This window comes from Scyliorhinus torazame, chromosome 1 (genome assembly GCF_047496885.1).
Source record: "Scyliorhinus torazame isolate Kashiwa2021f chromosome 1, sScyTor2.1, whole genome shotgun sequence".
In the NCBI taxonomy this organism is placed as follows: Eukaryota; Metazoa; Chordata; class Chondrichthyes; order Carcharhiniformes; family Scyliorhinidae; genus Scyliorhinus; species Scyliorhinus torazame.
In genome coordinates, this window is record NC_092707.1 from 372,497,746 (window position 1) to 372,520,198 (window position 22,453).

At 44.2% G+C, this 22,453-nt stretch overlaps 1 protein-coding gene and 1 long non-coding RNA gene across 2 annotated transcripts in view; one reads left to right on the forward strand and one right to left on the reverse strand.

Moving 5' to 3' along the window:
* Positions 1–22,453, reverse strand: part of LOC140426604 (formin-2-like) — a 594,930-nt gene that overhangs the window by 477,158 nt on the left and 95,319 nt on the right. The window contains exons 3-4 of the mRNA XM_072511575.1: positions 21,825–21,969; positions 890–951 (exon numbers count right to left, since the gene is read on the reverse strand). Coding sequence (XP_072367676.1) covers positions 890–951; positions 21,825–21,969 — 207 coding nt within the window. The remainder of the gene's footprint in view (positions 1–889; positions 952–21,824; positions 21,970–22,453) is intronic.
* Positions 557–22,453, forward strand: part of LOC140426607 (uncharacterized) — a 38,068-nt gene continuing 16,171 nt past the window's right edge. Inside the window, exons 1-2 of the long non-coding RNA XR_011948239.1 lie at positions 557–756; positions 6,614–6,741. This is a non-coding gene — a long non-coding RNA (uncharacterized lncRNA). The remainder of the gene's footprint in view (positions 757–6,613; positions 6,742–22,453) is intronic.

Here is a 22,453-nt window from a genome sequence, read left to right on the forward strand (position 1 = left end):
CATTTTGCTCACCATAGATATTTTCTTTAAAACTACACCTTTGGATGTCGAAATGTTGCCACTCTATGGAAGAGTATCCGTTGCCTGCTTGAAAAAAAAAACCTTCCGTTCAACTACACACCTTCCGTTTCCCTATTCCTTAGATTTCCTGCCCCACATTTGGTACGTTCCTCCATCATAACAGCAGCTATACTTTTGGCTTTAAAGCATGTTGGAAATTGAGGCCTAATATTATTTTTATTGAAAGGGGACATATAAATGCACATTGCATTAATGTTCATTTTCCTGCTAAGAGGTATAACAAGCAAAGCCTTATTGCTGCATTTATGAATATATGCATTAAGCAAAATATCAGCTTTACAGCACTATTCCATTCACTGCCTATTGGTTTTACAACAGTAATTATAGGTTTACCTTTCCTTACAGCTGGTTAATTATTACATTTCAAAGCTGTTGCCTGCGTGACTCACTAATGCAGGAAGTTTAATTTGCTACCAAGCTGCGTTCCTCCCCCAATCTGTTATTGCTGAGATTTGATTTCCACTAAAATAGGAAAGAGAACTGATGAAGCAATTTTGGAATGCTGCTGCTCAGTCTGTAGTTCGACATCGTAAAGTGAAACAGTCTATTTGTTCAAAATGAAAATGAGACATTTATTTATTTACTCATAGCAGATGAACAACATGATGAAACTTTTAAGATCGGGAACATGTTAAATTTTGCCACTTCAGTCTAAAGCTGCTCATCATGTCTTGGGTAGGTAAAGCATGACTATCGTCAATTCTTAATTTTCCACAGTTAATCCATTTTTAATACCCATCCATACTGTGCCTTCCCTTCCCATAAATTAATCAACTTAAATGGAAATAATTTCAGAATTGTAGCTTACATTCAATGTTTGGAGCTCCTCTTTCTGTATTCGCTTCAAACTCAGAACAGCATCGCGGTTCTCTGTAACAAGACAGCAATTGTCCTCAGTCACCACAGTTGGGAAAAACATTGACATTCATTCAATAAATGTTTGCTCGGGCTTTCTTTCTTCCCCAGTTCAAATCGTAAAATATGCTCGTAACGCAATGGCAAATGATACAAAATAAAAAAGGGGTACTGGAAGAGAAAGACAAGACTCCCGGACATGTAGGCACACTCATTTACTTTCAGCAAGTTCATCAACATGCATGCTCTAACACTCCTCTAATAAGTGGAAATGCCAAAAGCAAAACACAACAGCAGACATATTTCCGGTTGATTAAGCCGAGCTGTCACAAAATCACTAAACTTTGATGGACATTATACATTCACGTCAAAATATCAGCAAAGTAAAAATGAACAAAACTAGTTCAAAGATTCCATTTTGCTCTGCGATTGATGATTAAACACAAACTCAGGTCGTCTTGAGGAAGTTTGTATTTTGTCTTTTTTTTCTTACACTACATTTCCCCTAATATTGCACCACCACTAGATTAGCAATGGAAATTTAGAATTTCTAAAGTTTACCCAAGTTTGACAAGTTAATGGTATCCTGATATTGTGAACACAACAAAGATCGAGAATGAAGGACATGACTGCACTTAAAATGTATTACAGTGTACTTAATACTTCCTAATAATGAGTTACTTGCTTGGAAAACACTATCTAGATAAACAGAAAAGAGGGAAATCTGACACCTCGCAAATAAGAACAAAGTGCAACCAAAATATTAACTTTCATTTTCTTTGGCTAAAACACGGCTCTGCTAACCTTCCACCCGCCTCATACAGCAATTGAGCTGGCTACTCACCCTTTTAAATCCCCAAAATGGAACAGTCCCTCAGGTTTTTAAGCTCTCGGCTGAAAAATCTAGCTTGACATTTTCTCTCGTTAGCCCATAAAATGATGTAACCATAGCAACTAGCTGGCAGCTCGTACTGAACTGTTCAGTTCCTTCAAACACAGATGCTGGCTCTCTGCCTCTTGAGCTACTGCACATTTTAATGGGGATTTAAGTTGGGAACTTCTTGTACGGCACTTTGCATTGGCCGAAATAGCTACAGAATAGACACCAGGCACAGAGTTTACCAAAGCTGCAGTCAAACAAACTCCTGTGGCAGGAGCAGATCGCAGCTGGAGTTGTTTCAGCAAACATCTTTGGCTCTCATCTCATTCCTCTTCTTTTTGCTTCTCCAGTTTAGTAGGGGGCGCCACAATGCTAGTTGATCGGTTTCCTCCAGTCAGACACCCAATCCTCTTCCAATTCCACTGTGATTAACTCTCTAACCATTACATCTTTCCACCTGGTCTGAGGCCTTTCTCTTCTCCTTCTTCCTGGCAGTCCCATCTCCCAGTACTTGCCTCACCACATTTCCTCCCTCTCTGTAACAGATAACCATCTCTTCTTGGCTTTCTTCAATGTTGCCATAATCTTTACTGACCCCCCCCCCCCCCCCCCCTCCTCAGGTGCTGCTTCCCGATTTTGTCCTTTCTCATCTCATTAGTTTCCAGACACTGTTCCTCTCTTCTTTATGCACGGTAGCACAGTGGTTAGCAAAGTTACTTCACGGCTCCAGGGTTCCAGGTTCGATTCCCGGCTTGCGTCACTGTCTGTGCGGCGTCTGCACGTTTCCTCCCACAATCCAAAGGTGTGCAGGTTAGGTGGATTGGCCATGATAAATTTCCCTTTGTGTCCAAAAAGGTTAGGTGGGGTTACTGGGTTACGGGGATAGGGTGGAAGCGTGGGTTTAAATGGGGTGCTCTTTCCAAGGGCAAGCCTAGATGTGCAGGTTAGGTGGATTGGCCATGCTAAATTGCCCTTAGTGTTGGGTGGGGTTACTGGGTTATGGGGATAGGGTGGAGGTGTGGGCTTGGGTAGGGTGCTCTTTCAAAGAGCCGGTGCACTCGATGGGCCAAATGGCCTCGTTCTGCACTGTAAATTCTATGATATGACCCTGCACTGCATAACAAAGGCTGGTCTCACAATCATCATGTGAATTCACTGAGTTTAAGTGATAACTCCACTGCACTTCCTCTATTTACTCCAACCAGAGCTTATCATTGCTTAGGTTCCATTTTCAAACTTCAAAGCTATTCCACCACTGACCCCAGATACATGAAAACTACTCAATTACTCCAAGTCTTCACGCATAATCCTCACACATTCAGGCAGATCCTCTTCTCTAGGCTCAAACGAACAGTCCATAAATTGGATCTTTAGCTTTCAGCTCACTACCAAGTATAAATATTAAACTAATATACCAGGGGATGGGAACCTACGCAAGGAGTCAGAGAAAGAGGGAGCAAGGACAAAAGCAAAAAGGTAGAAAAGTGATAGGTGGAGAAACCAAGGATAAAATTCAAACAGGGCAGTAGAGAAAAATTGGGAGCAAGACAAGCATTGTGAAAAAGGACAAACTTTAAAGGCTTTGTGCCTTAATGCACGGAGCATTTGCAATAAAGTGGATAAACTAATCACGCAGATAGATATAAATGGGTATGATATAATTGGGTTTACGGAGACGTGGCTGCAGGGTGAACAGGGATGGGAACTGAATGTCCCAGGGTTTTCAGTATTTAGGAAGGACAGGTGTAAAGGAAAAGGTGGTGGTGTGGCACTGCTGGTTAAAGAGGAAAGTAACACAGTCGTGAGAAAGGATATTAGCTCTGAAAATGTATGGTAGAGTTGAGAAATGCCAAGGGACAAAAAACATTAGTGGGTGTCATATATGGGAATAGCATTAAACAAGAAATTAGAGATGCACGTAACAAGGGAATATCGGTGACCATGGGTGATTTTAATCTTCACATAGATTGGGCAAATCAACGTAGCCACAATGCCGTAAAGGAGGAATTCCTGGAGCGTATATGGGATGGTTTTCTTGACCAATATGTGGAGGAACCAACTAGAGAGCAGGCCATCTTAGACTGGGTACTGTGTAATGAGAAAGGAATCATTGCCAATCTGGCTGTATGAGGCACCTTGGGGATGAGCGACCATAACATGACAGAATTTTTTTATCAAGATGGAGAGAGAAGTTGTTGATTCGGAGACTAGGGTGCTGAATCTTAATAAAGGGAACTATGAGGATATGAGGTGTGAGTTGGCCTTGATAGATTGAGTTATTTAAAGGGATGACAGTGAATAGACAATGGCAAACATTCAAGGAACTACAGCAACTGTTCATTCCTGTCTGGCACAAAAGCAAAAGGGGTAAGAGGGCCAATCCAAGGCTTAGAAAGGAAATTAGAAATAGTATCTGATACAAGAAAGAAGCATACAGATTGGCTCAGTAAAATAATTGGTCTGAGGACTGGGAGCAGTTTAGAATTCAGCAAAGAAGGACCAAGGGATTGATTAAGAAGGGGAAAGTACAGTATGAAAGGAAGCTTGCGGGGAACATAAAGACTGAAACTAAGAGTTTCTATAGATATGTGAGAGAAAGAGATTGGTAAAGAGAAATGTAGGCCCCCTACAAACAGAAACAGGGGAATGCATAATAAAGGACAAAGAAATGGCTGAGCAATTGAATACATACTTTGGTTCAGTCTTCACAAATGAGGACACAAATCAGATCCCATAATTGTTGGAGAATGAAAGGTTTAGGGAGATGCAATAACGGAGGGAGATCAGCATGAGGAGAGAAATGGTGCTGGGAAATTGATGGGATTGAAGGCGGATAAATCCCCAGGGCCCGAGATCTGCATCCCAGCGTGCTTAAGGAGGTGGCTCTGGAAATAGTGGATGCATTGGTGGTCATCTTCCGGGATTCTATAGACTCTGGAACTGTCCCTGCAGATTGGTGGGTAGCATCACTTTGATATTCAAAAAGGGAGGTAGAGAGAAAGCAGGGAATTATAGACCAGTAAGCCTAACATCAGTAGTGGGGAAAATGCTTGAATCCATTACCAAGGACTTTATGGTGGAACAATTAGAAAGCAATGGCAGGATCAGAGTCAACATGGTTTTATGAAGGGAAAATCATGCTTGACAAATCTGTTGAAATTCTTTGAAGAGGTAACCAGTACAGTTGACAAGCGGGAGACGGTCGATATGGCATATTTGGACTTTCAGAAGGCGTTTGACAAAGTCCCGCATAAGAGATTATTGTGCAAAATTAAAGCACATGGGATTGGGGGAAATGTACTGAGGTGGATAGAAAACTGATTGGCAGAGAGGAAACAAAGTGTAGGGATTAATGGGTCCTTTTCAAATTGGCAGGCAGTAACCAGTGGGGTACCACAAGGATTGATGCTGGGACCCCAGCTATTCACAATATATATTAATGATTTGGATGAGGGAACAAAATGTAACATCTCAAAGTTTGCAGATGATACCAAATTAGGTGGGAGGGCGAGTTGTGCCGAGGATGCAGGGATCCTACAGCAAGATCTGGACAGGTTGGGCGAGTGGGCAAACCAATGGCAGATGCAGTATAATTTGGATAAGTGTGAGGTTATTCACTTTGGAAGCAAAAACAGGAAGGCACATTGATACCTGAATGGTAGTAAATTGGGAGAGGGGAGTGTGCAGCGGGACCTGGGTGTCCTTGTGCACCATTCGCTGAAGGTAAGCATGCAGATGCAGCAGGCGGTAAAGAAGACCAACGGCATGTTGGCCTTCATTGCGGGAGGTTTCGAGTATGAAGCAGGGATGTGTTGCTGCAATTGCACAGGGCCTTGGTGAGGCCACACTTGGAGTAGTATGTGCAGTTTTGGTCTCCTTCTCTGAGGAAGGATGTTCTTGCTCTTGAAGGAGTGCAGCGAAGGTTTACCAGACTGAATTCAGGGATGGTGGGACTGTCATATGAGGAGAGATTGACTAGGTTGGGATTGTTCTTGCTGGAGCTCAGAAGAATGAGGGGGGATCTCATTGAGACTTATAAAATTCTAACAGGACCAGACAGGGTAGATGCTACCAATGAACGGTGTATCCAGAACCACGGGTCACAGTCTGAGGATTCAGGGTAAACCATTTTGAACAGAGATAAGGAGACATTTCTTCACACAGAGTGGTGAGCCTGTGGAATTCATTACCACAGGAAGTAGTTGATGCTAAAACTTTGAATATATTCAAGAGGCGGCTGGATATAGTGAGAATGGGATCAAAGGCTATGGGGAGAAAGCATGATTAGGCTATTGAGTTGGATAATCAGCCATGATAGTGATGAATGGCAGAGCAGGCTGAAAGGGCCAAAAGGCCTATCTTCTATCTATGTATCCAAAGCATTTATGCCTAAATTTTCCAATTTCAATGCCAACTCGCACATTTTAAATGGGTTACTAGCAGCATTACTATACACTCAGAAAGTCTAGACCCCATTGTCCAAGTTGAAGATGGTATAACAAAGACCAAGAAATGTAAACCTTTGAGCAAAGGGCAGTAGAGCGGAGCTGCTGATTGGCTGTTGCAGGGGAAATTTGCATACGTGCATTGTGGTCACCATAACCTGAAGGTGTACCTGTGCTAGAGACCCTAGCTGTTCAAGTGAAAGCAAACATCCAGCAGAGGGCAGTAGAGCAGAGCTGCTGATTGGCTGTTGCGGGGGAAATTTGCATACGTGCATTGTGGTTACCATAACTTGAAGGTGGTTTGTGGAGGAGCTGTTGTCAAGTGACACTTAAACACAAAACATTTCTTCAGTGTTTCCCTCCCTATCCCCTCCTCTAACCAAAAAAAAAACCCAACTGCTGTAAGGATCCCAGCGAAGAGGAAGACGAGAGGGCGGATAGAAGTAGAAAGAAGTTGAACCGTGACGTCACAGCCTGCAGGTAAGTGATTGACTGATGACTGGTAAGTAATTCTTCTCTTCCCTGAGTTGTTATTGTGTGGGGTGCAGTAGTTGCTGAGTGAGTGCTTGCTGAGAAGGGGAGTAAATTTTTTTAAAAACTTACTGTCGGGAGTTTCCAGCTGAATCCAGTCAGAGTGAGGACAGAGTGACTGCTGGGTAAATAGTAAAGATTTAAATTGTTTGCACAGGCCCATAACAGCTGATTGCTGTTCGTGTGTGGGGCGCAGTGGTTGCTGGTTAAGTGTTTTATTTTTACCTGTATTTAAGTTGGGCGGTTTCTAAACCCTAGACACTACACTTATAGTGTCCACCACCCTTCCACTTCCTTTAACCGAAGGGGTAGAGTGAATAACAGGTCAGCTCTTTCTTTCTTTTTTTAAATCTAGAGTGGATGGCAGGGAAGGTAGTGCAATGTTCCTCCTGCAGAATGTTTGAGGTGAGGGACGCCGTCAGTGTCCCTGCTGATTTCATCTGTGGGAAGTGCACCCATCTCCAGCTCCTCAGAAACCGCGTTAGGGAACTGGAGCTGGATGAACTTCGGATCACTCGGGAGGCAGAGGTGGTTCTAGATAGAAGCTTCAGGGATGTAGTTACTCCGAAGAATAAAGATAGATGGGTGTCGGTGAGGGGGTCTGGGAGGAAGCGGTCAGTACAGGGATCCCCTGGGGCCGTTCCCCTTAGTAACAAGTATACCGCTTTGGATATTGTTTGGGGGGGGGGGGGGGAACGACTTACCAGGGGTAAGGCATGGGGTACAGGTCTCTGGCACAGAGTCTGTCCCTGTTGCTCAGAGGGAAGCTGGGGGGGGGGGGGGGAGAAAGAGGAGTAGAGCATTAGTCATTAGAGACTCTATAGTTAAGGGGACAGATAGGAGATTCTGTGGGAACGAGGGAGACTCGCGGTTGGTGTGTTGCCCCCAAGGTGCCAGGGTCCGTGATGTCTCGGATTGTGTTTTCGGGATCCTTAAGGGGGAGGGGGAGCAGCCCCAAGTCGTGGTCCACAAAGGTACCAACGATATAGGTAGGAAAAGGGATAGGGATGCAAGGCAGGAATTCAGGGAACTAGGGTGGAAACTTAGATCTAGGACAAACACAGTTATTATCTCTGGGTTGTTACCCATGCCATGTGCTAGCGAGACGAGGAATAGGGAGAGAGAGGAGTTGAACGCGTGGCTACAGGGTGGTGCAGGAGGGAGGGTTTCAGTTTTCTGGATAATTGGGGCTCATTCTGGGGTCGGTGGGACCTCCACAAACGGGATGGTCTACACCTGGACCAGAGGGATACCAATATCCTGGGGGGGAAATTTGCGAATGCTCTTCGGGAGGGTTTAAACTAGTTCAGCAGGGATTGGGAACCTGAATTGTAGCTCCAGTACACAGGAGGTTGAGAGTAGTGAGGTCATGAGTAAGATTTCAAAGTTGCAGGAGTGCACAGGCAGGCAGGAAGGTGGTTTAAAGTGTGTCTTCTTCAATGCCAGGAGCATCCGGAATAAGGTGGGTGAACTTGCGGCATGGGTTGGTACCTGGGACTTCGATATTGTGGTCATTTTGGAGACATGGATAGAGCAGGGACACAGGGACAGGAATGGTTGTTGCAGGTGCCGGGGTTTAGATATTTCAGTAAGCTCAGGGAAGGTGGTAAAAGAGGGGGAGGGGTGGCATTGTTAGTCAAGGACAGTATTACGGTGGCAGAAAGGACGTTTGATGAGGAATCGTCGACTGAGGTTAGAAACAGGAAAGGAGAGGTCACCCTGTTAGGGGTTTTCTATAGGCCTCCAAAAAATTCCAGAGATGTAGAGGAAAAGATTGCAAAGATAATTCTGGATAGGAGCGAAAGCAACAGGGTAGTTGTAGTGGGGGACTTTAACTTTCCAAATATTGACTGGAAACGCTATAGTTCGAGTAGTTTAGATGGGTCCGTTTTTGTCCAATGTGTGCAGGAGGGTTTCCTGACACAGTATGTAGATAGGCCAACGAGAGGGGAGGCCATATTGGATTTGGTACTGGGTAATGAACCAGGACAGGTGTTAGATTTGGAGGTAGGTGAGCACTTTGGTGATAGTGACCACAATTCGATTAAGTTTACTTTAGTGATGGAAAGGGATAGGTATATACCGCAGGGCAAGAGTTATATCTGGGGGAAAAGGCAATTATGATGCGATGAGGCAAGACTTAGGATGCATCGGATGGACAGGAAAACTGCAGGGGATGGGCACAATGGAAATGTGGAGCTTGTTCAAGGAACAGCTACTGCGTGTCCTTGAGAAGTATGTACCTGTCAGGCAGGGAGGAAGTGGTCGAGCAAGGGAAACATGGTTTACAAAGGCAGTTGAACCACTTGTCAAGAGGAAGAAGGAGGCTTATGGAAAGATGAGACATGAAGGTTCAGTTAGGGCGCTCGAGAGTTACAAGTTAGCTAGGGAGGACCTAAAGAGAGAGCTAAGAAGAGCCAGGAGGGGACATGAGAAGTCTTTGGCAGATGGGATCAAGGATAACCCTAAAGCTTTCTATAGATATGTCAGGAATAAAAGAATGACTCGGGTAAGAGTCGGGCCAGTCAAGGACAGTAGTGGGAAGTTGTGCATGGAGTCCGAGGAGATAGGAGAGGTGCTAAATGAATATTTTTCGTCAGTATTCACACAGGAAAAAGACAATGTTGTCGAGGAGAATACTGAGATTCAGGCTACTAGACAAGAAGGGCTTGAGATTCATAAGGAGGTGTTAGCAATTCTGGAAAGTGTGAAAATAGATAAGTCCCCTGGGCCAGATGGGATTTATCCTGGGATTCTCTGGGAAGCTAGGGAGGAGATTGCTGAGCCTTTGGCTTTGATCTTTGTCTACAGGAATAGTAAGTAGTCTTACAACACCAGGTTAAAGTCCAACAGGTTTGTTTCAATGTCACTAGCTTTCGGAGCGCTGACATCGAAACAAACCTGTTGGAATTTAACCTGGTGTTGTAAGACTTCTTACTGTGCTCACCCCAGACCAATGCCAGTATCTCCACATTACAGGAATAGTGCCAGAAGACTGGAGGATAGCAAATGCTGTCCCCTTGTTCAAGAAGGAGAGTAGAGACAACCCCCATAACTATAGACCAGTGAGCCTTACTTCTGTTGTGGGCAATGTCTTGGAAAGGTTTAAAAGAGATAGGATGTATAATCATCTGGAAAGGAATAATTTGATTAGAGATAATCAACACGGTTTTGTGAAGGGTAGGTCGTGCCTCACAAACCTTATTGTGTTCTTTGAGAAGGTGACCAAACAGGTGGATGAGGGTAAAACAGTTAATGTTGTGTATATGGATTTCAGTAAAGCGCTTGATAAGTTTCCCCACAGTAGGCTACTGCAGAAAACATGGAGGCATGGGATTCGGGGTGATTTAGCAGTTTGGATCAGAAATTGGCTAGCTGGAAGACGACAAAGGGTGGTTGTTGATGGGAAATGTTCAGACTGGCGTCCAGTTACTAGTGGTGTACCACAATGATCTGTTTTGGGGCCACTGCTGTTTGTCATTTTTATAAATGACCTGGAGGAGGGCATAGAAGGATGGGTGAGTAAATTTGCATATGACACTAAAGTCGGTGGAGTTGTGGACAGTGCGGAAGGATGTTACAAGTTACAGAGGGACATAGATAAGCTGCAGTGCTGGGCTGATAGGTGGCAAATGGAGTTTAATGCAGAAAAGTGTGAGGTGATTCATTTTGGAAGGAATAACAGGAAGACAGAGTACTGGGCTAATGGTAAGATTCTTGGCAGTGTGGATGAGCAGAGAGATCTCGGTGTCCATGTACATAGATCCCTGAAAGTTGCCACCCAGGTCGAGAGGGTTGTTAAGAAGGCGTACGGTGTGTTAGCTTTTATTGGTAGAGGGATTGAGTTTTGGAGCCATGAGGTCATGTTGCAGCTGTACAAAACTCTGGTGCGGCCGCATTTGGAATATTGCGTGCAATTCTGGTCGCCGCATTATAGGAAGGATGTGGAAGCATTGCAAAGGGTGCAGAGGTGATTTACCAGAATGTTGCCTGGTATGGAGGGAAGATCTTATGAGTAAAGGCTGAGGGACTTGAGGCTCTTTTCGTTAGAGAAGGTTAAGAGGTGACTTAATTGAGGCATAAAAGATGATCAGAGGATTCGATAGGGTGGACAGTGAGAGCCTTTTTCCTTGGATGGTGATGTCTAGCACGAGGGGACATAGCTTTAAATTGAGGGGAGATAGATATAAGACAGATGTCAGAGGTAGGTTCTTTACTCAGAGAGTAGTAAGGGCGTGGAATGCCCTGCCTGCAACAGGAGTGGACTCGCCAACACGAAGGGCATTCAAATGGTCATTGGATAGACATATGGACGATAAGGGAATAGTGTAGATGGGCTTTAGAGTGGTTTCACAGTTTGGCGCAACATCGAGGGCCGAAGGGCCAGTACTGCGCTGTAATGTTCTATGTTCTATTTCCCCGATGAGAGACATGTAGCAGTATTAACGTACAGCAAATTAGTAACTCCATTCCTCTGCCAAATTAACAAACCTTGACCAGTTTAATCATGGAGGAGGCAAAAATAATTAACGGGGAACCAGCCATCATTTTAAGCAGAGGTGGACAGAGAAACGGTAGACAGAGGTGCAAGGGTGGATTGACTTGTGTTACATTCTTCTAATATTGTCTTTTTCCTCAGTCACTATCCAACTAGGAAGGGTGATTTCTTTGAAAGTTATATAATTTTTGAGAGAGCTTGAGGGATTGGATGTTGAGAGGCAGTTCTCTGAACTGGAGAGCGTGGAACTAGGGTCATAATCTCAGAATAAAAACTTGGCCATATAGGACTGGAATGAGATGACATTTCTTTACTAAGATGGTTGTGAAGCTTTGGAATTCACTACCCTAGAGGGCTGTAGAGAGTATATTCAGGAATGGGGGTGACAGATTGTTGGGTACTATGGGCCTCAAAAAGATTTAGTGAAAATAGAGTTGAATAGAAGTTCAACAGTGATCTTTCTGAATAGCAGTACAGGCTAGATGGGTCTTATTGCCTGCTCCTATTTAATGTTTTGTTCCATATAAATAGAAATCAAGGGTGGACACATAGGACACTTTGCCAACATGTGCAGATAGAACAAAGAGAATGGTTTAATGCAAAGTGGACTGCGAGCACCATTAGAGTGACATAGGCAAGTACTTTGGGCAAATAGATGTCAAATTCACTTCATTGAAGAGACAATGGTGGGAGAACGTGCACGCTAAATGTTTTCAAAAAGAACAGAGGAAGTAGTTTTTGATACACTCGTTGGTGCCCAATTTTAAGCACTCAAGTGTCACAGACAGAAGAAAGAGTGTAAGAGGGAACATCATGCATAAAGGTTCTGGTTGTAAAGTGGGGGGGGGGGGGGGGGCAGAGGTGGAGAACTGGGATTATTGTCATCACAGCAGCAATTGTTTCATGAGGTTACACGAGCGCACAGCATTGCTATAGTCTGGAAGATACCATACAGACCTTGCTTCGTGAAAAATACGACACGTTTGCAGCGACACCATAAATTTAAAGGGACCATCCAGCGGACAAACAAAAAAAAAAAAAAAAAAAAAACTTGTCACACACAGCAACTAAGTTTTGAAGGGAATATTGGTTAAGGGAATTCCCAGTACCTGGATCCAAAATTCGATCCCAGCAACTCAACTTGATCATGTGTGTTTTCAGTTATCACAAACAAGGCTCCTGCTGGGTCACTGCCAACTATCAGCTTTATGAAGAAATTACAGCTCTTACATTACAACATCAAGCGGGAATAATTTTCCCTCAAAAATAAATCCCCCTCTCTCTCCCCCACCCCCAATCCCATCAAGTGGTGGGCAATGAAAATAATTTGCACCAAGTTTCTTTCAGCATCTTACCTTTTGTTTCCTCTACAGGCATGAATGCATAGAGTGAATAAAAATAGCTACATTATTTCAGAAACATATTTAAAAATGAAAGCAATGCTGGAATCTCTAAAGTAGACTAAAGCAGCTTAACGGAGACAAAGGGCATTGTAATGGAAACAGACAATACTTGGTAATTTGATTGAGCAGTTTTAAAAACATGCATTGGTACAGGTGGGCAGAAACAGACTTCCGATTGATTGAGGGGTGTGGAACCAGGGTACCGAGATAAAAGGTTAATGAAAGACTTGGATCTTTTGCATGTGTTGTTCATTTACACAGAGGGTCATAAGGCCATTGATTGCTTCTGGAGAGTCGCATTCCACTTTACATTAAAGCAACATCTGGAGTTGGAGATTGCAGCAGAGGCCATGTCAACATTGAGCAACAGTGGTAGCTGATGAAAAGGCATTTGTGTAGAGGGGGCAGAGCTTGCCTTAAGTGCCATAAGATACCAGAGTTTCTGCTGATGGGTCTTGAGTTTTACATCAACATCGAAATGTAAGCTATGCCGCAAAGTAATGATCATCTTTAAATAAATAACTTTTACTCCAAGTCTGTTATATTTAGAGGTAAATTTGCAAACCCTTCACTTGCCCGGTTTCACTTTGTTACCACCATCATCACAATTGACATTTCTCGCTCCTCAAAAAGTAAATTAAGCTGTGTCAGCAGACATACAATATCCTTCTAGAGCAAAAAAAAGCCTTATTTCCCAATTGCACAATATTGGTTATGAATCAATTCTTTTAAGATAGGAGTGCATAATTCACAATAAAGCTCTCATTGCAGTTTCTCATGCCAGGTTTCTTATTACTAAACTAATTATATGTTGGGACTTTAACAGCAATCACCAGTGATGCAAAAAGATATTTAAATTGCATTTGCTTGGCGTTACATTCTTTTTTAGGCAGAGAATGTGTCGTGTAGTTACCTGAAGAATATTTGCAAAATTTCTACTGTTGTAGGAATGGCAAAGAATCCATTAAAAATGTCTTCACTCACGATACAGCACCCCTACATTCTAAGCCGACCAGTTCAGAGATGATTCCCAATAGTGTGACAATTATGAGCTTTACAAGGTTATTATTTTTACAGCAAATGAACGGACCATGTGAGCTGCTTTCCAATCTGCCTGACAGTAAGCCTGGGTGGCTTGATTGTTAGAGATCAAAGGAAGATTTACATTGTTTTATAGGGAGGTGCTGAGGTGCAAGTTATTTATACTCTAAAACAATGGCAGCAGTATAAAAGATTATAATGAGTAATCAGTCTCCCAAAAGTCGTTGAAGGTACAGGGTGTAAATAGTTGGGCTATCATCTGCCCACTTACTTCCAGGATAAAAGGGAGCTGGCGTCAAGAATAGCTAATCAGGAATTTTACCAAGATTCAAGGTTAATGCGTTTCATGGTGCCATGGAAAAGAGCAGAGGAAACAATTTTTGAGATCAGGTTACATACTGCCCCTGCAAATCAATAAATATCACAGAGAGGCCGCAGTTTTCTGTGGTCAGCAGGAAGAAGAGGCTGCTCGACTTTGTGAGCTATCACAGCTCGAAGAAAGAGGGATATGATCTCTAGTCAAAGAGATGCATCCTGCAGTCATCTGAGGATTCCAGGAGATTCGTCCTGGCAAGGGGAAAGAATGATCAGAGCAAGCCTAGCTGCTGGTGATGGATTTAAGGAGCTCTGAAAATTAAAGATCTGTCGCTCCTTCAGATGCGAAATGGGCAATAACTAGAAAAGAACAATGTTCATCTCTATAGTTTAAGCAGCAGTTGCCTCCAAAAAGAAAACGGTTCAGTCAAAAGTGCTTTCGGTCACTGTAAAGTTTTTAAAACATGAAATCTTGTCATGTCAATCTTTCAGCTACTGACTGGTAGTCCAAATTTCTGTTCAATGTTATCCATCTCTACAGAGATCATACTGCAGTTCTCCTGCATTTAGGCCTCAAGCTCCTGTCATGCCAGCTACTCAAAGGTGCCAATCTGGGCAAGGTGGACATCTCGATAGACTGTAAGCAGCAACATTTAAAGTGGTGCAATGTGGCATAAACATCAGGTCCATGGCTCAGTGATATTTTAGAGGTAATATTTTAGTCCTGGAAAGTTTAAAAGTAACATGGAGAATGGGATAAAGGCAACGAAAGTGCCTTGAAGATTAAAACGCAGGTTGCGGCCATTTTGATTTAAGGGAATAACAACTAAAAAGGCAAGATCATGAATCATAGAATTTACAGTACAGAAGGAGGCCATTCGACCCATCAAGTCTGCACCAGCCCTCGGAAAGAGCACCCCACTTAAGCCCACACTTCCACCCTATACCCGTAACCCAGTAACCCCATCTAACCTTTTTGGGCACTAAGGGCAATTTATCATGGCCAACCTACCTAACCTGCACATCGTTGGACTGTGGGAGGAAAGCGGAGCGCCCAGAGGAAACCCGCGCACACACGGAGAGAATGTGCAGACTCCACACAGACAATGACCCAAGCCGGGAATCGAAGCTGGGACTGTGAAGTAACTGTGCTAATCACTGTGCTGCCCCAGCAGGTGGTCTTACTTAGCTGGTGAATTGGAGACAAGGGGTCTACACTGCTTGCAAACAAATGCAGCTCATTGTTCTTTATTTAAAAATACGTATATTTTTTCATATTAATCACAACAACCCAAAACAATCAACAGATAGCACAATAGAAAAAAAAAAAACTTGTAGAAACATACACACCTAATTTTTTATATTTTTAAAATAAATTTAGAGTACCCAATTCATTATTTCCAATTAAGGGGCAATTTAGCATGGCCAATCCACCTAGCCTGCACATCTTTGGTTATGGGGGCGAAACCCATGCAAATACAGGGAGAATGTGCAAACTCCACACGGACAGTGACGCAGAGCTGGGATCGAACCTGGGACCTCGGCGACATGAGGCAGCAGGGCTAACCCACTGCGCCACTGTGCTGCCCCACAACAATTAACTTTTAACACAAAAACTAACCCAAACCTACAACAGATGACTCTGACCAACTCCTTAAAAAAGGAAATGAATGATTGCCATCTTAGGTAGAACCTCTCCACTGATGGTGTACTTCTCCAAATGCAGGAATGACATGAGATCACCCAGCCAAGCCGAGGCATTGGGCGATGTAGGAGACCCTCCAACCAAGCAGAATTCACCTCCGGACTAAGAACGAGGGAAAGATTAGGACGTCTGCCTTCACCTCATACCAAGCCACCGGTGAATCTGACACCCAAATATGGCCACCAGTGGACGTGACTCCAAATCTACATGAAGTATCTCTGACATGGTGTGAAGGAAGGAGGCCCAGAAACTTATCAAGTTGGCACAGGACTGGAATGTGTGTATGGTTAGCCGGCCTATGGGAGCAATGCTCACACTTATCCTCAACCCCAGGGAAAAGAACTGCTCATCCTAGCCCTGGCCAAGTGCATCCTATGCAAAACCTTGAATTGAATCAGACTCGGCTGAGCAAGTGAAGATATGGAGTTGATGGTGTGAAGGGCCTCACTCCACACCTCACCTTTAGGAATGGGACCTAATTCACCCTCCCATTTGGTCCGTCCACCACTCAACGGAGCAGAATCTGTTGAAAGGATATGGCCATATATGTTCCAAATAGACCTCACATCAGGCTCAGCCAGGGACAAAATCTTCTTCAACAGGGAAGAGGGCAGTGCCAAAGGAAAGGAGAAAGAAGCTTTGCAAGAAAAATCGCGAATTTGAAAATATCTGAAAAGACTGGAACGGGGCAGTTGGAATTTTTCAGTGAACCCCTGCAAGCTAGTCAACCTCCACTCCACGAACAGGTCCCCAAACCTCTCCAGAATCTTCCCCTCCTAAGACTTTAATGTTGAGTCCAAACCAGTTGGAAGGAAAAGGTATTATTACAAATGGGAGCTAGTGAAGACAGGGGAAGGAGTGGAGTCTGCACGTTCTCTCAGTGTGTGCGGGTTTCCTCCGGGTGGTCCGGTTCCTCCCACATTCCAAAGATGTGAAGGTTAGGTGAATTGACCATGCTAAATTGCCCTCAAGTGTCCAAAAAGGTTAGGTGGGGTTACTGGGATAGGGTGGAGGTGTGAGCTTAAGAAGGGTGCTCTTTCCAAGGACTGGTGAGGACTTGATGGGCCGAATGGCCTCCTTCTGCACTGTAAATTCTATCTTCTATGTGCAGGGTAGGTGGACTGGCAGCGTTAAATTGCCCCTTAATTGGAAAAAAAATAATTGGATACTCTAAATTTATTTTAAAAAGCGCTCCCCATGATAAGGAGTCATTAGACATAGCCAGAATTAAAGGCACAAGCTTTTACAAGAACTTCTTAGAATTCAATCGGAAATCCATCTGGACCAGAAGCTTTGCCAGATTCCATCAAACCAATACTTTAAATTTCATCAGGATGTAAGAGGGACTCCAACTCGCCATTCCTCTCCACCTCAACAGTAGGGACGGGTAGGCTGTCCAAATAGTCAGACGTGACCGATCCACCCGCAGGATTATGAGGTGAAGAAATAGAGTGGACAGGATAAAATTGTTTCCCTTGATGGAGGCTTCTAGAACCAGGGGACAAGAGGCACGAGGGGAACTGTGGAAAATCTTTTTAACACAGAGGGTGGTGGGTGTCTGGAGTTCGCTGCCCAAGTTGGTGGTGGAGGCAGAGACCCTAAACTCTTTTAAAAAGAGGACCGGTTGCAGGAAGGTGGAATTAGGGGCCAGGAAGGTGGAATTACGGGGCCAACCCACCAAGTCACAAAACTGGGCAAAAAAAACCAACAGACACTGTCAGCAAACTATTCCCACCCCCCTCCGCCATCGAATACAACCACATCAAAGTACAAATACAAATAGGAGCGACGCAAACAAAAACTACTAAAATCTACATCTAACAAACCCAAACAAAACAATAACTCCACTATAATGAACTGCAGCGATTCCTTCAAAATCTCTCCTGTTAGCTAACTGAGTTAGCAGGGAGACTTCCAACTGGAGATCAAGAAAAATAGTTATAAACAACAAAATACCAAGACAACCATATACATTGCATTCCAAAAGGAGGTTATATATTATCATGATAAATAGAACCGTACACCGTGCAAAACCCCAAATCTAAACGATAAAGAAAAAACAAGAACAAGCATAGAACCCCTTACAATGTAACAATTCAACATGCCCGTCTACAAAACCGAATACTCAAATTACACCGTGCCCAACTTAGCCTGCTTCTCCTGGTGCGTCGAAAAGAAGTCTTTTTCCTCCAAATTTACTGAGTGGAGCTGGGTGGACCAAATCAAACCAGACTCTACTTTTATACAGGGCCATCTTAACTCCATTGAACGCCACCTTATCTTCGCCAGCTCTGCACACATGTCTTGATTCAACCTGATGGAGTGGCCTTCCCACTTTACCCATATCAAACTATCTCCTTTTCCCTGAAGCTGTGGGATCTCACCATCAATGCACGCAATGGATCTTCAGGACGAGGCCTCAGCTGGAGTGTACGATGGGCTCTAACCACCTCAGGTGGGGATTTGAATCCACCCCAACCCACCATCTTACTGAACATGCCGGAGACGTATTTGGTGGGTGTTGGGCCTTCCTCCCCTCTGGCAGGCCCACCATTAGACTGTTTTGCCTCCTGGACCTATTTTCACAGTAACTTACCTTGGCCCCCAACGATTTATTCGCTTCGGCTGACGAAGACAGCTCTGATTCTAGCAAGGCAATCCGATCGCTCTGGCCAAACAGGGTCACTTTCATATCTTTGATCGTGGCTCCCTGGGCTTCCATGGTCCGATTCCCCAGAGCCTCTCGGAAGGGGGCCAAACCAGAGCCTCTCGGAAGGGGGCCAAGGTCTCTTCAGTTGATTTCCTGAGGTCCTCTGACAAAATACGTTGGTGCTTTTAGAATTCCTTCGACAAGGTACGCAAAAGCATCTCGGCTGTTAGTGGAGTGGATAGAGTACCAGAAACTGACTCCGCCATTTTACCTGATGAGCTCGGAAAGACCTCAGGCTCCATCGACAAACGTCTGCTCTCGACCTTCTTTTCCTGGATTTCATTAGGCATTTCAGTGGCACAAGATCCTTGTTACAATAACTATGTGGGTTTTCAGGAGTAAGCACTCCATGATATTAAGAAAAGGGGCAAACAAAAATAAGTATTCCAGTGGGAGCCAACTTTTGCTGACCTCCTGCACTACGCCACTGGAAGTCCCCCTCCCAGAATTGTTTTGTATTGAGGGCAAGGGCAACAATGAATTTAGAAGCAGTGAGTCTAGAAGACTGTCATCATGAAGATGGGTGGAATTTAAGGAGGTTTAGCACTTCAATTTATCTCTATGTTTGCTGGGGGAATTAGTGTTCTGTAACAGGGGAAAAGACCATACCAAAAAGGTGCTGCTGATAGCAGGGTTGAGGCAGAGTTGAGGCAGAAAATGACATTGTTGTTAGCTGGCTCTGTGCAATTGGGGTTCAGGAGAAGCCCCAAGAGTCACTTGTCACTTGATAGCTCTGTGCAGTTAGGCATCAGGAGAAGTCCCGAGGAGTGGAGAAGGTGGCCGAAGTTCACTGATCCATACTGGAAAGGGTTAGGGCTCAGAAGAAGCCTTTGGAACCATTTATAGCTTGGGGTAGCTGGCAAAATTGGAGCTTGGTGGAATTCAAGGGGGAGTGCCAGCCCAGTGAAGCTAGGCAGCTGTTGAAGAGTTGAAAATGAGCTAGTTAAGTCGAGTCTGGAGTGCAAACTGAGAAATCGAGTCTCAGGAGATGAGGCAGAACCCCTGGGAAGTGTGCAGTTATTAAGGGAGTCAGAGTTGGAGTGGCAGGTAATTCAGAGGTTTGATCTTTTGAAAGTGACAAAAGTTGGAGTCCCTCATGAAGGAGACAGAGTTCCAGGAGATTGGTTGACTCAGTTTATTGACGTCTGGGCAGTATGCCAAGAATTCCATCAGTTTTATGTTGGTTGTATTTGCTAATTTGTGTGCTGTGTGGAATGTTCAACTTCAGTTTGCCTGCTAGTCACATGCACCTCATACTAAACCTGCATGTTGGAATTCATCTCTTTGAGCGTGACTAGTAAAGTTTCTGTTTGTCCAAAGCCTGCCCTTAACAAGTGTCTCAAATAGAACATACAGTGCTGAAGGAGGCTTTTTGGCCCATCGAGTCTGCACTGACCCACTTAAGCTCTCACTTCCACCCTATCCCCGTATCCCAATAACCCCTCCTAACCATTTTGGCCACCAAGGGCAATTTATCATGGCCAATCCAACTAACCTGCACGTCTTTGGACTGTGGGAGGAAACTGGAGCACCCGGAGGAAACCCACACAGACACGGGGAGAATGTGCAGACTCCACACAGACAGTGATGCAGTAGGGAATGGAACCTGGGACCCTAGCGCTGTGAAGCCACAGTGCTATCCACTTGTGCTACCGTGCTGCCCTAATCTTAAACTTTGTCCAATTAAAGCAAAATGATATTGGTGTCTAACTGGATTTTGTCAAAACCGTGGCGGTGGTGGTGATGGGGGGGGGGGTCTTCTCAAGGATAGTAACAAATATAAAGGACTAAAACAATCTCAGACTTCAATTTAATATTCTCAATTTGAAATATGTCTGACCATAAATCAGAAATGGCGTTTCTCCATCTCAGAACTATCCTTCTGCCTTGATCATATCCTCCTGCACTAACCGTCATGATGATGATCTCCAGTGATACTAGCTACGAGTGGGTCAGGATCTATGCTGCTGACTTGACTCAAGTCAAAGAAAATGCTGGAAGAACTCAGCATCTCAGGAGAGAAAAACATAGAGGAACCTTTCAGGGTTTGTAAAAAAATGGAGCTTTGATGAAAGGTTGCAGATCTGAAAATGTTAGCTTGTTATTCTCCCCATAGATAATGCGGACAAAGTATTTCCAGCATCTTTTGTTGTTAATTTCATATTTCCAACGCCTGCCGTATTTAATCCTGTTCATTTTGGGAGTATTGATCAGTTGTCTGCGTGTTTGACGCAGAGTGGGATTATATTTGGAGGAGCTCCCTCTGTGGGCAATTTGAATTTTACAAGAAAGTAACTTTTAACATGACCAACAAAGCCCATGCACCATGTGGGAATCCACGCGCATTACTCAGAATCGCACTATTACTGAAAAAATTTTGGCCAGAGGGTATCGGTTAGGTCTTCCGGTTCCCGCAAATGAAAAAGAATCACATATTAAGACTCGAAATGCTGGAGCGTCATCAAGGCTGATGCTTTCTGATGTGGTTGGTAGACTGATGCATTGCTATTTGGTACATGACTGCAGACCAGCAGTAAAATGTGGCACCCTGGATGCATATTTACATAACAATTGGTTTCTAGTTCTTTACACAAAAACACATCAATATAACAATGGCTTACCTACATCAAAGGGCGAGGTCTGTGCTGTGTCTGAATGACTTGCATTAGTGAATGCTTTTGTGTATCGAACTACACCCAACACACCTCTGGACATTAGATGTCAGCACCTGCACTAGACCACAGGTATAGTCGAGGCAGATCCGATTTTGCTGTCTTGCAGGAACAAGGTTGAAGACTTTGCGTCTGTACTCATTGGAGTTTAGAAGAATGAGGGGTGAATCTTATTGAAACTTACAGGATACGGAGAGGCATGGATAGAGTGGACATGGGAGAGAATGTTTCCCACTAGCAGGAAAAACTAGAACCAGACGGCACAGCCTTGGACTGAAGGGACAATCCTTTAAAACCGGGATGAGGAGGAATTTCTTCAGCCAGAGGGTGGTGAATCCGTGGAACTCATTGCCGCAGAAAGCTGTGGAGGCCAAATCACTGAGTGTCTTTGAGACAGAGATAGATAAGGGGATCAGGGGCTATGGGGAGAAGGCAGGAGAATGGAAATGAGAAAAATATCAGCCATGATTGAATGGCAGAGAAGACTCGATGGGCCGAGTGGCCTAATTCTGCTCCTATGTCTTATGCCACTTGCCTGCCTCAAATCAGCAGAGAACAGATTGGGAAGTTAATTTATAAAGGAAAGCACGATGCAAACTAACATCTCGTTACAACTGACAAAACTTATCAAAGCAAGCTACAAGACATTTCCCTCCCCGACCCTTCCTTCCGTCACACGTTTGCTCACCTGATTCCACAGACTTCAGCTTTCCTTCTGTCCACGGTTTGGCTGGCGGCCACACTGCCTGAATTCTCCCAGGGATACGACCTTCCACGTGGTCACGTGACTGGGTTGGTTGGCTGACTGCTGCCCACGTGTACAGCTTGTCTTGCTTTTTTAAAGAACAAAGAAAAGAAAAAAGAAAAGAAAAAGCAAGCATTAGCTTTCAGAGAAGCCCTGATGGGGCAAAACCACTCGCCATTCAAGTGGATTCCTTACAAAACATTTTCAAAACTGCAAACCGCACAGCAACAGTTTGAGAAGCGTTATTCAAGACGCTTTGTTTCCAACAATGCTAATCTCAAAATGGATCACATTTTCATAGCTGTACCCCCATATAAATGTGAAGTAAGAGCTGGATTCCTGGCTTTTGAGATACATTTCCAGTTTTACCTGCCCAAAACTGCCATCTGACGCAGCTCTTGCCTTGGTCTGCTGGTCACCGTGGATGGTTATGACCTCACCAAGTTTTCTTCGAACAGTTTTCTTCAACCTCCGCAAAGCTAGGTCAGCATCTGCTATTTTCATTTTGCAAAGCGACTCTCCGTCACCCACTTTGGTGTCCTTCCTCTCTACCAACGTGCTTGTGAAAAAGT